Here is a 16,071-nt window from a genome sequence, read left to right on the forward strand (position 1 = left end):
TTTAAGTGCTGATAATGCAGAGGTGATATTAAAAAGTGCTTCTGTTTAATCGACCTGTGTAAGTAATACTTAAAGCAGTGTTTGTTTTTCCCAATTTTCTCAGGAGCTCTGTCCACGGTGCTGTAGTTTCCGCCTGTGTGTGGCACCAGTTTGCTGTCCAGTATCTCACTGCAGAAGCTAACATACTTCTCGCCTGCTGTGCAGAATTCCAAGGGAGAATTTGACTTATTCAATTTGGAACCCCCCAAAGATAGGAAATTTCCATTCAACATCAGTGTATTTATTCCTTTAACAAAAAAACAATAGACCGTCTCTTTATTCCCTCTCTCACCCTAAGTTTGATTTGACTGGATTGCAGAGTCATAATAGAATTTAAATCCAGAGTAGAAATGTCTCCCTGAAATCAATTTCACTCAGTTTCTTGTATACAAATAGGTATTGCGGGGGGAGGGGGAGAAATACTGCACTGTGACTTTCAGCTTGGGGTTTGAGCTTATTCTAAAGTGAGAAAAACTGCTTTTTCTATTTCTTCAGATGGGTATGGAAGTGCAATTGGTCAGAGCCAGAGGTTTTAGAAAAAGCAGAACCCAGAAAGAAAAAAAGAAATATACCCTGTTTTTTTTAAAATCATGGCAGTTTCTTCATCAGGAAGGGACTTTTGGTTAAATAGCTCTTTAAAAAAAAAAAAAAAGGGGGGGGGGAGAATTTTTTTTCCTCCTTGTAATTATTTAAGAAACTGCCTCTAGAGCTATTTAAGGAGACTGAAAGATAAGTGCTTTAGCTATCTTGAAGTGATCTGGCAGAAATTTTTATGTGTGTGGTTAGAGTTTTTTAATTAAATAATTTTATTTAAGATTGTAATAGCCCTTTTAAATTATTTTCTGTGAGTCTTGTATTGTGTTATTTCAAGTTAATAACTCCTCTTCAAGCAAAGCAAAATGCAAGATATTTCTTGTGGTGATTTCTTGCTGGAATTGATGAGAACAAAGCCAAACTCATTCTGGCTGGAAAAGAAGCAAATTTAACACCTAATGAAAATGGAGATAACAAAAATGAACTTGTAGCCCTGGGATATTCCGAGTAGCAACGTGTAAGTGGTTGCCTGGGCAATACCAACTCAGTTCCTTGGGTTATTTTCTCTTTAAATGCCTGAGACCCATCTACATTGAGTGAATCAAAAAACCCAGATGAGGGGCCTGTTTATCAGAGAGTGTCATATGGAAGAAAGTTCCTATGGATTTGGAATAGTCACTTATGTCCCTCCCAGCTTCATGGAGGGGCGTAAGTGTCTGTGATACATTTGCATGAATACAGGCAATCTTAAACAGTCGCTAAAGAGAGTATCTGTAGCATTGTGCAGAGATGAATTACCTTAGATTTCATTTATTAATTAGCCCTTGTGTAAGTTGCTTTCCCTTCCAGTTTCGCACCCGTTCTTGGGGAAGAGTTTTTCCCAGTGGCATTGTGTGGGGAGGCCGAGTTGGGATTTAGGCCATGTTCACACATAAAATGGTTAAAAGCAATAGTCCTGAGCTGGGCACCGGTGCTCAGCTTCTTGCTTCTTTCTTTCCATCATTTTTTCTTTTTTTTTTTTTGTAAACAGTTGCTGCTTTGTTTGACTCTTACAAACTGTTGCCTTTTTTGGGGGGAATATGTATAATCAGTTCATTTCTTGAACAGCCTGCATTCACATGAAAAGAACAGAGGTGAAGTTGATAGAACACAGTATCAAAGTGAAACTGAAAACCAGTTGAGTAGGCATTTGAGCTGGTGAATGTATTAGGCTACTCTTTGTTTCCTTTCCCAAATTTGGCTCCTCTAGAAGACTCCACACCCCTGCACACATAGGCAGCTTCCTGACGCCCTGGGATCCAGGAGGATGGATCTCTTCTTTTGCCACTCTGTTCCCTGCACAACACAGTCATCTTTTCAATGCAACATTGGTAAAATGCTCTAAAATTAGATTTTGGGAGTAGTTGCATAACTGTAATAATATTGAAAACGATCATCTTTCAGTAAAGTTGTATTACAGCATATCAGACATCAGACTTGATTGGCTGCCACCTGAGACTCTTTCTTGCCTTCCCAGTCTCCTACCCTGAAGGATCTACTCTCCCCACTCACCTCCATGCTTTCCCTTCCAACCCTGGCTTACCAGCCTTCACAAAGGCTGGCCTGTTTCCGCCATGCTTTTCCCTGCGTCTTCATCCTCATGCAGGCTATGCGCCAGTCTCAGATTCTATCTTCCTTCCCCGCCAAGAGCTCAGCTAATACATCTCCTTCCCCAACGACACATGCACCCTCTGTGGCTGTCCCATTTATTTCACTTCATTTCCACATTTGTTTCACTGTTGTACACAAGTTCAGTGCCAAGAGGGCAGGAGGACATGAAGTGTACTTTGTCGAATGCCGTGAGATGGAGGCACCCTACCAAGCAGAGTCCTTGAGTAGTACTTGGTGAAATCTGACCACAGTCCTTAGACTGTGTTCGACCGAAAGAAGTTAGGAACAACTCCTCCTCCTCCTCCTTTGGTCTTGACAACTTACTTCTTTTGAAAGGTGCCATTTTTAGTTTTCTGAGGCTCATGTAGAAATTTTTTCCATTTCTTTCTTTCTTTCTTTTTTTTTTTTTGTGGGACTGGGGATTTGAACTCGGGGCTTCACACTTGCAAAGCAAGCCCTCTACCGCTTGCATCACACCTCCAGTCCATTTGCTCTGTTCATTTTTAGGGGACACTATTTGCGTGGGCTGGCATCGACTGCAGTCCTTCCAATCTCAGCCTGCCAAGCAGTTAGGATTTACAGGTGTGTGGCACTTGTGATATTTATTTACCTTTGAGCAAGGGCAAGTAGCATATTACCTGAGAGACTCTGATGCCAAAAATTCAATTTTGTGAAGAGTAATTGGAAGGGGCTGTGGTGTACTGGAGCATTTGCCTATCTTGCATGAGTACTGGCTTTGATCCCAGGTACTGTACTGGGGTGGCAAAATTAGTTGTAGTATAGTATGCAGGTTTGTGAGTAGTATCTGCCTCAGGGCTGTGTGTTCTTGGACAAATAACATACCTTTTTTGAATAATTATACCCAAGCTACAGGATTTATTGGAAGAATTACACGAACCATTGTATTGATCAGACTTTTAATAGTGCCTGCCTCTTAGGCAGTAATTGACTTAGTAAATAACTTATGACTGAGCCAGGCCACGAGTGCAGACTCAGATGGCAATATGTAGACAATTTAAGAACTACAAGTGATCAAACCAAAAGAGACTAGATGGAGTGAGAGGCCAGCTCTGTATTCATGGCTGTTACCTGAAGAGCTGATCGCCATTCACATAGCACATTGTTTGCCTTTTGGGAATAAAGTGTAGAATTCCCATTTATAAAAGAGAAAGATATTGGGGTTCTCTTTTGGGTTTCCCCATGCTGACACATGTCCATATGTACGCACAGCGAGTGAGATAAAACATCTGGATGGATGACTGTTGAAAAGGGTGGCCTCCCTGTTCAAAATGGTGGCCGCCCGTGTGCAGTTTCCAGGCTGTGTTTGTCAGTTTTGTGAATCATTAAGGATTCAAAGAGACAACAGAATTGTGAGCTTGTCGTGCACACCTGTGACTTTGGACATCACCAAAACACTATGCGTGAATGGCTTTGACTTTCCTGGAAATATTACAGGGTTAGGAGATTTGATTCTTTGCAAACCAAATAATAATAAAGCAGAATGGAAGAGTTGGTGGTTTATTTCTGTCTGATGTTATAAAATATTTGAAGCTGGAAGCCCAATTTTTTTTTTTAAAGCAGAGTGCCTTAAGAAAGAGTAAAACTATGTTATTTTTAAGATTTTCTTCATATATGTATAATGATCCCCATTCTAAATCAGCTTTCTAAGTTTCTCAAAACTTGTAGGTTTTTCTTTTGTTTTCGAACTTGTAAAACTGTGACAGAGTTAATAGCATGGGGTAGCTGTAATGTCCTTTTAGTCCTGATTTAAAAAAAATACATGCTGCCTTTTGGGACTAGCATCATTTTACAGGAAAATAATGACTAGAGGTTCAGGATTTTGCTTTTCTGCCTGACTGAACTAATTTTTATTAGGCTGTTTTGTGTCTTTTTTGCCCCCTAGGATAAAACTCTGCTGGGTGATTGCTCTTTCCCTTGAATTGCCTCTGAATTTTAGTAATTTATTTTGCTGGGAAAAAAACTCATGGCTCTATATTAGGTCTCTTTATCACGTTAGATGATGGAAAAAATGTCTTTGTTAGGACAATAGGTACATTTGAATATGACAAAATAGGCAATCTACTGTAATATAATCTATTGTATTCGAGGTTAGCTCAGTATCACAAACAACTTGAGGGACCATCTGTAATTTGCTAGTTGCAAAAGAACACACTTTTTGATTCTACTTTTTCGGACACGTACCAAGGAAATTTTACTACAATTAATTGCAATACAGGCACAAAGAAAGAGTGGCTGATCAGAATATTTAATTACTTAAAACTATAATTTGATACTTTTGCTCATTGTCGGCAACAAAAAAAGATAAGGATATATTCATTTCAGACTATTGTGTGGGCTTTAATGTTCTTAAATACTCTTTTAAAATCCAGAGAAAATTGTATTTGATTTCACCATCCTTGAGGGATCTTTAATTTGTTTGTTTTATGAGTAGTTAAAATAGATACAAACAGCTTACTGAACTACTTGCCTGCCATTTTAAAAATCTGTACCCTGAACTTGAATATGAGCGTACTTTTATTTTTAGTGGGCTTATTTTTGGCAGTGACTCTGGCAGAATTAGAACTTCTTAGATGAACACCCTCCATCCATTCTATGGACTTTTCATTTTGTTATGTGGGGACCAGAATTTCTTTGTTCTGATGCATTCAACTTTGGGTGGAAGTTAGCCTGTTCTTCCAGGCTCACATCTTTTGAAATGACATAGAATTGGGCAGGAAGTTCAGTGGAAATAGCTTGTCCCTGGACGGTTTTCCTTTGGACAGAATATGTACAACTATGTAAGAACTTTGCATGGTCTTACTGTAAATTTATTCTAGCTTCACTGCTGTGTAACCTTGGCCATCTAGGTGCTTTTCCCTGTGGGAATTGAAGACATAGACTAGGTGGAGGGGATATTAATGGCTCCACAGGGGAAGGTTAAACAGTATGGTGGGGAAATGCATACTTCCTTGGAAATCCATGGTGGCCACCTATCTTCCTTTCTTGGTGGACCTCTCCAACTTCCATTCCCATATACAAATGCCTATGAAAAGGGACCACCTTCATCTAGAAAAAGGAAGACATCACTGTGTTTTGTAATTTTAGTTTATGCATTTAGAGTTTTGAAAGAAAAGCATTCTCTGTTCATGTGTAATGACTTTTTTCTTATCTCATATAGACTCAGTGACCCTTGCTTCTCTTTCACAGTAAAGTATATTAAAAAAAAACTATGTCAAGAACGTTATTTTTAATGTGGTGTTCAGAGAAGTAGTACCCTTCAAAGGAAAAACATTCTCTTGCAAATTAACACAAGTTCAAGTTATTTCTCCCCCATGCCAAAATTTCTGTGAAATGCTAATTCCCCAGAACCCTCCTGAAAGTACAGTTAAGTCAGATGGGTAACACATCTGCTTTTTAGATTCTCATAATCAAAACATTTATTCTTATAAACTATGTCTGGTAGCTCTGGGAAATTAAATAATGTACAGAGGAAACAGTTTTGATGCACAGATGACACACGCAGGAATTTCAGGTGCTCAGGGTTCTTGAGCCTGCTCTGAGAATGAAAACACAGGCGGACTCCAGCAGCAGAGGTTGGAAAGATTTTATTTGTAGAGAAGAGAAGAGAAAGACTGCATAGTGGGGGATGCAGGGGGACCTGGAAACTGGTAGTCCCCTGGTTTGTGTTGGGAATTGGGTTTTTAATAGCCTTTTTGCATTGCCTGAGGGCAGAGATGTCTCTCTGGTGCAGACAGAGGTTTCCTAGGAAGGAGAGGTGTCTCCTTGACCACTATCACCTTTTGGGATCTACTGCAGTCCATCCTCCAGTTTCATTGATGGTCTTCAGTAGTAGGTAACTCTTAGGATATTTTTATAGGAAAAGATCGGGCCTTTGGGTCTGGAAGTGTTTTTATCTTTCTTTCTTCAGGCTGAAAAATAGGTACGCATGGTAGAAGTTCTGGGAGGAGATGGAATTTAGGCAAAGTCCCTGATGAAAATACCTGTTGACTTAAGACCCCGCCTGCTGAGTGAGATTTAAGTGTCATTGGCTAGTTAATATAATCGGTTGTGAATTGTGAACTCTATACTTTCATCTTGTCAGCACTGAGAGACTCCAGTACTCCTATAGGATGGGAGTAGCTGGATTTTCCCATTCTAACCCTGTTTCATTATTATATAATCCAAACTCTTAAAGATGGCTAAAGCCTGAAATTGCTATTGCCTGGCTTTGCCAGCCTATCTGGAGTGTATGTGTGTTGGTTAAAATGACATTTGAGGTCAACTGTGTATAGGACAAGGTTTCTTTATGTCTTCCATAAGAGCTATTGGAACTCCTTGCAATGTGAACATAACAAAAAGCCTTCCTCAACTTCTGCCTGTCAAATGACTTGGGCTCCATAAACTGTGGTGGGCTTGGTGCGGTAGAACTTGCTAGATACATGTTTGCACACCTCCATCCCCTCCCTCTTGAGTTTCCCATGCATAGGCAGATTTACATTTATTGTCTGTTTTTGAAGTACAAAAGCCCACCTTCTCATCAGCACACTCATTTTTAATTGTGTAATTAAGCTGCTGACATAAGCAAGTATGCAATTTCACATTAAGGTAAGGATCCGTAAAGGCATGCATTTGCATAACTTAATTTTCTGCACAGAGATATTGAAAATCAATAGTGTGATTCATAGCCATACCACAGCAGTGCCATGCTGCCGTTGCTTGGCTGTTGGAGCTTGGGAGAGTCTGGGGCATTCAAATTGAATTTAGTATGCTGACTTTGTAGCTTTACTTTGAGATCACATGTTGTTTCTATGTCCAAATCTCCAATCCTGGCCAAAAAAATAGTAAGTTGCTTAATATACTCTCTATACATTTAGGACTCATGCTTGCTGGATGCCTTGAGCCACTCCTCCAACTTTGTTTCCAGATAGGGTATCCTGAACTACTTTTGTGGGCTGGGTTTGAACCTTGATTCTCCTGATCTCTGCCTCCCAGGTAGCTAGAATTACAGGCATGAACCACCCACGTCTGGTGGCTTGCTTTGTGTTTTAAGTGTTCCTGCTGAGTGGGCAGTGGTGGAGAGGAGAGGCAAGGAAGAGGAGGGTGGTGTTTTGGCCGGTGGCTTATGTAAACACACAGGCACATTTACAGAGGAACCTAAATGGACGGTTGTGTCCACTGTCCTGCAGAACACAAACCCCACTGGCTTTCTTGCACACATGTGCATCCCTGCTTTTCCTTCAAGCACTGCTTGTGAGGGTTGGCCAATGGGGGAGGTGGGCCAGCAGCATCCAGGAGTGGGTGTGCTCTTTACTTCCTGGGACTGCACAGTCAGTAGGTCACACAGCATGCCTTGCAGAAGCATGGTGTCTTGCACAGCCTGACAATGCTGTGTGCATCCCACACTGCACTGCAGTATTTTCAAGGGTGTGGAGAGGAAGGTATGTAAGGACATGGTCATTCTGTCTGTAACACTACCTCGCCTCTGCTTTTTGTCCCAAGATACTCACTGTTAGCCAGGGAGTTCTGCTTTGGGATGTATCCTTATAGATTGATTTTTTTTTTCTTTCTTTTTGTGGGTAATTCTGAGTTTTGAGCTTTGGGCTTCATACTTGCCTTGCTACACACCTCCATCCCTTTTTGCTTTAGTTATTTTTGGAACAGAGACTTACCTTTTGTCCTGGGGATTGCCTCAGACTGTGATCCTCCTATCTATGCCTCCTGTATAGCTGGGATTATGGATGCACACCACCACACCCTATTTGTTGAGATGTGATCTTGCTAACTTTTTTACCTGGGCTGGCCTTGCTCTGAGATGCTTCTGATCTCTGCCTCTCAAGTAGCTGGGGTTATAGGCATACACCACCACATCTGACCTCCTAGATTGACTTTGAAGAGTTAAGTGGGCTTGGGGAGGTGGAGGTTGTGAGACCCTAAATCCAGTAGCCTGGATGTGGTCTGGTTACTTCGAAGGCTGTGCCTACCTGGGACTGACTGCTCCGATAAGAGACCTTCTCCGTAGCCTGTGTCCCTCTCCAGCCACCCTGATCTCCAAAGTTCTGGGAAATGAAAAGCACCTGCTTGGGCAGGGGGAGGGGGATATCATAGGGATTATGATTCTTTCTTATATCCTTTGTGCAGGGCATGCTTGAAGAAAACCCATTCTTTCTCTCATTTTCTCTCTGGTCTGTTCCTGCACTTTTTGGTTAGAAGTCTGTTCTGGCTCAGTTCAGATCTGTTTGTCTAAATTATGGAATTTGCTCTAAATTCTTAAGTTGGTACCACACTCTTATTCATTGTGCAGCAGGCTTCCCTTTTCTGCTTGGCCAGGCTGTCCCTTGTGTGAAGAATAGCTTTGAAGTTATAGATGACGAGGGCCAGAGCTGGGACTGTCGGAGATGAAAGGGACCTGGGTTCTGCTCACTAGGGAAGTTTTCGTCACTTCTTATCTCTGGTTTCAGAGTAGAACCATGGGGAACCAGGTACAATGGCATTTATGCCTATAATCCCAGATAGCTGGAGGACTGGGCAGGAATTTGGGGCTAGCCTGGGCTACCTGGGAAGACCCGGTCTCTTACAAAAGCCAAAACCCAAACCACATCACCTGGAGTACTTTTTTTGGGCGGGGGTGGGTACTGGGGTTTGAAGTCAGGGCTTTGCTCCAACAGTGGCCTTTTCTTGATGGAGACATTGATGGTCAGAAGTTGAAGTGACTGTTGAAAGGCCACCATCAGTGTCATTAGGGCATCTGGCATGCCGGAGACAGAAAATGGAGCTTCACATGGATTGGTAGAATCAACATAGTAAAAATGTCAATACTCCCCAAAGTAATCTACATGTTTAATGCAATTCCCATCAAAATTCCAATGACATTCATTAAAGAGATTGAAAAATCTACTGTGAAATTTATATGGAAACACAAGAGGCCACGAATAGCCAAGGCAATATTCAGCCAAAAGAACAATGCAGGAGGTATCACAATACCTGACTTCAAACTATATTACAAAGCAATAACAATAAAAACAGCATGGTACTGGCACAAAAACAGACACGAAGACCAGTGGAACAGAATAGAGGATCCAGATATGAAGCCACACAACTATGAGCAACTTATCTTTGACAAAGGAGCTAAAAATATACGATGGAGAAATAGCAGCCTCTTCAACAAAAACTGCTGGGAAAACTGGTTAGCAGTCTGCAAAAAACTGAAACTAGATCCATGTATATCACCCTATACCAAGATTAACTCAAAATGGATCAAGGATCTTAATATCAGACCCCAAACTCTTAAGTTGATACAAGAAAGAGTAGGAAATACTCTGGAGTTTGTAGGTATAGGTAAGAACTTTCTCAATGAAACCCCAGCAGCACAGCAACTAAGAGATAGCATAGATAAATGGGACCTCATAAAACTAAAAAGCTTCTGTTCATCAAAAGAAATGGTCTCTAAACTGAAGAGAACACCCACAGAGTGGGAGAAAATATTTGCCAACTATACATCAGACAAAGGACTGATAACCAGAATATACAGGGAACTTAAAAAACTAAATTCTCCCAAAACTAATGAACCAATAAAGAAATGGGCAAGTGAACTAAACAGAACTTTCTCAAAAGAAGAAATTCAAATGGCCAGAAAACACATGAAAAAATGCTCACCATCTCTAGCAATAAAGGAAATGCAAATTAAAACCACACTAAGATTCCACCTCACCCCTGTTAGAATAGCCATCATCAGCAACACCACCAACAACAGGTGTTGGCGAGGATGCGGGGAAAAAGGAACCCTCTTACACTGTTGGTGGGAATGTAGACTAGTACAACCACTCTGGAAAAAAATTTGGAGGATACTTAAAAAGCTGGACATCGATCTACCATTTGATCCAGCAATACCACTCTTGGGGATATACCCAAAAGACTGTTACTCCAGAGGCACCTGCACATCCATGTTTATTGCGGCACTATTCACAATAGCCAAGTTATGGAAATAGCCAAGATGCCCCAGCACTGACGAATGGATTAAGAAAATGTGGTATCTATACGCAATGGAATTTTATGCAGCCATGAAGAAGATCGAAATGTTATCATTCGCTGGTAAATGGATGGAATTGGAGAACATCATTCTGAGTGAGGTTAGCCTGGCCCAAAAGACCAAAAATCGTATGTTCTCCCTCATATGTGGACATTAGATCAAGGGTAAACACAACAATGGGATTGGACTTTGAGCACATGATAAAAGCGAGAGCACATAAGGGAGGGGTGAGGATAGGTAAGACACCTAAAAAACTAGCTAGCACTTGTTGCCCTTAACGCAGAGAAACTAAAGCAGATACCTTAAAGCAACTGAGGCCAATAGGAAAAGGGGAACAGGTACTAGAGAAAAGGTTAGATCAAAAAGAATTAACCTAGAAGGTAACACCCACGCACAGGAAATCAATGTGAGTCAATGCCCTGTATAGCTATCCTTATCTCAACCAGCAAAAACCCTTGTTCCTTCCTATTATGGCTTATACTCTCTCTACAACAAAATTAGAAATAAGGGCAAAATAGTTTCTGCTGGGTATTGAGGGGGGGGGAGAGGGAGGGGGCGGAGTGGGTGGTAAGGGGGTGTGGGGGCAGGGGGGAGAAATGAACCAAGCCTTGTATGCACATATGAATAATAAAAATGAAAAAAAAAAAAAGAAAATGGAGCTTCAACAGGTGAGAGGTTTGTGTAAGCATTGTACCTGTGAATGTTACGATAGGGCTGGCTTCAAATTTGCTTTTTCCAGGGCTTCAGTATCAACAGAATGAGCCCATAGGTTTTGAGTCCTCTGCCCTGGTTCCATTTTTTAGCTACTCCCCTGATCTCATACTTGGTCCTTGTGATGCCCAACCACCCCGTCTGGATTTGGGGTGACATCATAACACCCTCCGAAGGAAAGCAGGATCTGAAGTCAATCAAGACCCATCCCTAGAGCTGACAGAGATGGTGGGGGCGAGGTGGCTGTGCAGTTCATCTTATGCAGATTAGTTGGAGTGTGGTGTAACTAATTCAGAAACATAATATACAGCACATACCCACTGTGTAGTGTGAGAAGGAACATCCATCCCTTAGACCAACTACGTTCTGTAGACTTTATTTGAGCAAAACAAGAACAAATGTGAAACAAGCAGACCCCTAGAATCAGAGGCAGATTCTGAGATTTCAGCCAATAATGTGACCAGACAGTGTTTGTAGAGAAATAGGCAAGATGTGGAAAACAACTTCATAGACCACAGCTTAGTCAATCTATCAGTCCGTTGATTACACAGTTTGCAGCCTAATCAGTTAACTGGCTACAGAGCCTTCTGCACCGAGACAGAGGTCAGCTACTGTGATTAAATTCACATATTAGTTTGGGCTGTTGGGTCCAGTACTGAGATACGTGTTCTGCCCATACTAGGACCTGTTGTCCTCATAGCAATCCTATGAGGTTGATATTTCGGGCTGCCTTTATAGATATGGAAACTAGAGACACACCTGCAGGCAAATGGAAGCAAATTCATGTGGTCAGGATGCTGTTTTATACATTGTCTTGATACAAAAAGAAAGGATTATTTGGGAACAATTATTGAAGTACAGTAAACAGGCATATTAAATACACAGAAGATAAATAAGCCTTACAATTAATTATTTAGCATGCCTTAGTGGAGAAAAAAAATACATTAGGAGAGTAGGAGATGGGAAACTTTATTTTTGATTGCTAGAAGCAGAGAATGGTCAACTTACTGGTACTTTGGCTCATCTGCAAAATTGTACGATGGATTGGATGATAGGCATCTTTAAAAATGAGCTCTGACTTACAGTTTGACTTGGAGTTCAGGACCAACGAGCAGATACAACTAATACTAGGTTTACTTTTTCAGATGTGTTGCTTGGAGTTTCTTAAATTCTCATTTTCCTCTAAAGGGCTCATCTCTATGGAGTATCTTTTTCAAGCATTTTTCCTTGTGTTAAAGCTAATCTTTGCAATTGCAGTGTAAGTGTGAAATATATTCCATTTCCTAATTTTTCTACAAGACTGTCACATTCTCATCGAAGCTAGTGCTATGGAGATGGTATTAATATTTTTATTATTGACTAATTTGGAATAGAGAAAGAATTTTGTCCCTCTGTTGCTGTCCTCATGTTAAATTGAATATACAGGTTCCCAAACCATTTTCTTGGCTTTTGAAAGGCGCACTTGATTTTGTTTGGGTGCATTTAAATATTAACATAGTCAGGTGGTGAGTATTGTTGGAGCATAATCCCATTTCATTTTGGATTCTGGGCACCTGTGGTATTTGTCTTTGTACACATCAGTGCATTCAGGTGTGGGCTCTCAAGGGAAATTTGCATCCGTGAAGGGGAGGAAAGGGGAAAGGCTTGGAAGGCTGTGACAGGCAGCTGAAGAGAGTATTTTTGCTTTTGCTGGGTGGATCAGATTCATTCTGTGCTTTCAAAAATGCATCATTAAGCAGTGTTTCTTTTCTGAGCATCATCAGACTTGGAGCGTTTCTTGTTTGTGGTCCTCAGTAACACAGGTGACTGCTTATGGGCCAGGGGAGTGGAAGATGGGTACTCACCAGGAACAGCGTCTTAGTCTCACACTCCATTGTGTTTGGGTGGCAGAGGCCCTGACTTTGATGTAGAGATACTCCTGCTATGTTCACAGATCTGCTGCTTGCTCTGCCATGTGTGTCTGAGCCCGAATTCCTATAGCCCCCCAGTAGAACAGATACAGTGACCCCCTAGCTCCGAAAACATAAACCAGGCTTGAGGGCCATTGCACCTTGCACACTTGCTTATTCATACATTTGGAACCAAAACCACAACTTCTAGTTCTACCAGCTGTCTGACCTCGGGCGAGTGAAGATGACTTCACTTTTTGAAGCTTCAGTTTGCTCACTGCACATCTACTGCCTGGTGGTGTTTGGCAGAGTGAATAAGATAATAACCATAGTAATCTCTGGATTCTCCTGTAGGCTTTTTTTTTTTCCAGTAAAATAAGGAGGTTCTATTTAGTCATCCCCAAGGACGGTCTGTGCTTCTGCAAAGTCACCTGGTGTGTGTATCTGTCACCCCTCCTGTGTCCAGTGAGTGAGGGCTTCGTCTCACTGTGGTCTCCCTCTCTTCCAGCGGTGACAGAAGGCTACGTCGGGGCCCTGCAGGAGAACAGACACGGCAGCTCAGCGCAGATCCGCAGGCGCAAGGCCTCAGGCGACCCGTACTGGGCCTACTCTGGTGAGTTGAGCTGTCTTGATGGCCATCTATGCCAGGGGACATTGTATCTGATCACTGGGAAACACAGCTTTCACCACATTCTCAACTCTGCTCTGTGCGTTCGAACTCTTTGGAGTTCCTTAAAAGTTGAGAGTCAAGTCTGTATTTCCTTAAGATTGTTAAGCCCCTAATGGATCTTTCCCACTGCTTTCCACCCTCCTAGTGCATGTACCTGAGTTCATGAGTTACTGTACCAAACTGGTAACTTTCTGAAAGACACAGTTTATCTCTTCTGTCTTTTTAGTGGCTGTAATTTCAGAAAGCAGAAGACACAAAGCTAGTCTTCAGTTGCTTAAGTGTCTGCTAAATACGACATCAGATAGCAAAAATGGTCTCCTGTGCTCTGATCCAAGAAATAGAACTTTATTTTCAACTCAAGTCTTGTCGGTTGAATTTCTTGTAGCCCTATACCAGATTCTTTTCATTCTTATTTTTACTTTCAGCCTTGGAGAGAGTGAGATGAGAAAGCACTGTTACAATTATGTTCAGCCTTGCATTGGAAATAATTTTCTTGCATTTAGAGACCTTTCTGGATTATGCTTTCTAGGACGACCAAAAAAATATGACAGGTGGATTGTTATTGCTGCAAGAGATTTTGTGAAGCTCAAAAAATACATGGAAAATGGATTATAGCTAATTAAGGAGAAATACTTGAAGAAGCTAGACCACTCTAGAAATTGCTTTGGCACTGAATAATTTAGATTCTGTGTATGAAAGAGCTCGGAGGCATGGTATATTACTTTCAATAATAAATCTGTGTATTATGCAATGTTGTTGCGTATAGAGCTGGAAGGTATACTTTTCATAGTCATGCTCTGATTTTAAATCCTGAATTTGCACCTGCAAATCTGGTTAAATTTATGTCAGTGTAAAATTTATAGGTCTGATCTTTAATTACACCTTATCTATTGGCTTTTTGCATCCTTTTGTCTATTGATAAATCTCCTGCCCATCCAGGGAGAGGAGCCTATCTGTTTTGTTTTGCTGCTAACAGATAGCAGTTGTGAAGTCTTCCATCACACCTAGTTCTTCGTGATTAAATTATGTAATTAGAGCCTTTTTGTCACCATTTCTGATAAATGAAGGAAATTGGGAGACCGAAGGCCAAAATTACATATATATAGCTTCTTGCCAAGAAACCCAAAGAAAATTTATCATGTTGTATTCTGTGGTTCCAGTATGAGTCAGGAAGAGGCATAAAGTGGCCTGCTATTTACAGTTCATCAATTTAAAATAATAATGCTGTTAGTCAGGAAATTGGAAGCTACAGCATCAGCACCTCCAATTGTAAATGTTGGCGAAGAAATGAGAGGCCTAAAACTTCTCCCGTTACTCAGTTAAAAATGGGCATCAGTGGTGCTGTCCTTGGGATGGAGTAATCATTGATGGCCTTACCTGTGGTGGGCTTAAGTAGTATCATTTTGTACTTATACAGTGCATTGTATCTGGATTTGTTCCTGCTCTTTTCACTAGAAAGGCTAACAGGTCAAGATAAGGGGTTGACATACTTTTTGTAGAAAGTATAAGATAATACACATGTTAGGGTTTTCAGACCCTGTGGTGTCTGTGACATCTCTTCAACTCCACCATTGTAGCATAAAAAGCAGCCAAAGATAATACTGGATAAAACTTTAAGAACACTGGAATTTCAGTCATATAGTTTTCATGTGTGAAGAAATATTATTCTGATTTTCTCCCAACCATTTAAAAAAAATATATATATATACCTGTATGTATGTATGCATATGTATGTATATAAAATTCTTTGTATACTGTGCCAGTTGGATAGGGTTCATCGCTATTTTAGTAGCTCTCTTTTCCCCTGGAGTTCAGCTACCACAGTCATGCGAAGAGTCCCGCAGAGGGATATGAATTGGTTTGGAAGAATCAGTGTATCATGTGCTAGGTGTAAATAAGAAGAAATAAGAGAAAATAAGAAAATGAAAAGCATGAGCCAGATATCAGATACAGGCTGAGTATCCCTAATCCAAAAAGCTCTGGACCAGTAGTGTTTCTGATTTTGGATGTATTGAAATTTTGGAGTATTTGCATATCCATAGTGAGGGTGTCATAATGAGGCATGGGACACAGGTCTGGGCATGAAATTCATTTGTTTTTCATGTGTACCTTATCTACAGAGCTTGAAGATGTTCTGATTCAATAGTTTTACTTCACCTGTGTTTTGACTCGGACCTGTCACAAAAGGTCAAGTGCTGGGTTTGGAGTGTTTTAGATTTTCAGTGTTCAAGTTAGGGATACTCAGCCGGTACGCAGTCCTCATATGTGGAACAGTTCTGGGAATTCCACAGTGTTGGTGGTGGTTTTGTGCTGTTGGTTCAGTACTGGTCTTCATGGCATGAAGACTTAGGGTCCAACAGAGACTCCTTGGCATTTGGCCAATGGGTATGGAAGGGGCAGGAAGGAGTAAGAGTTGGGGATCTGTTACTTTTGACTCATTAGACCAGTTCCTTAAAATCACAGCAAACTAGATGTGGGATTATTACAGGGACATACCTGTAAGTGTAAATCTTGTTTCAAATCAGGGGGGAAAAAAAGGCTTTTTCTTAAAT

General features: G+C 41.0%; 1 protein-coding gene across 3 annotated transcripts in view; it reads left to right on the plus strand.

Moving 5' to 3' along the window:
• Ptprg (protein tyrosine phosphatase receptor type G) overlaps positions 1–16,071 on the plus strand; it is a 658,629-nt gene that overhangs the window by 153,843 nt on the left and 488,715 nt on the right. For all 3 annotated transcript variants that reach the window (XM_074044097.1, XM_074044096.1, XM_074044099.1), the window contains exon 2: positions 13,358–13,462. In XM_074044097.1, coding sequence (XP_073900198.1) covers positions 13,358–13,462 — 105 coding nt within the window. The remainder of the gene's footprint in view (positions 1–13,357; positions 13,463–16,071) is intronic.

The sequence above is a fragment of the Castor canadensis genome, chromosome 10 (assembly GCF_047511655.1).
Source record: "Castor canadensis chromosome 10, mCasCan1.hap1v2, whole genome shotgun sequence".
Classification (NCBI taxonomy): domain Eukaryota; kingdom Metazoa; phylum Chordata; class Mammalia; order Rodentia; family Castoridae; genus Castor; species Castor canadensis.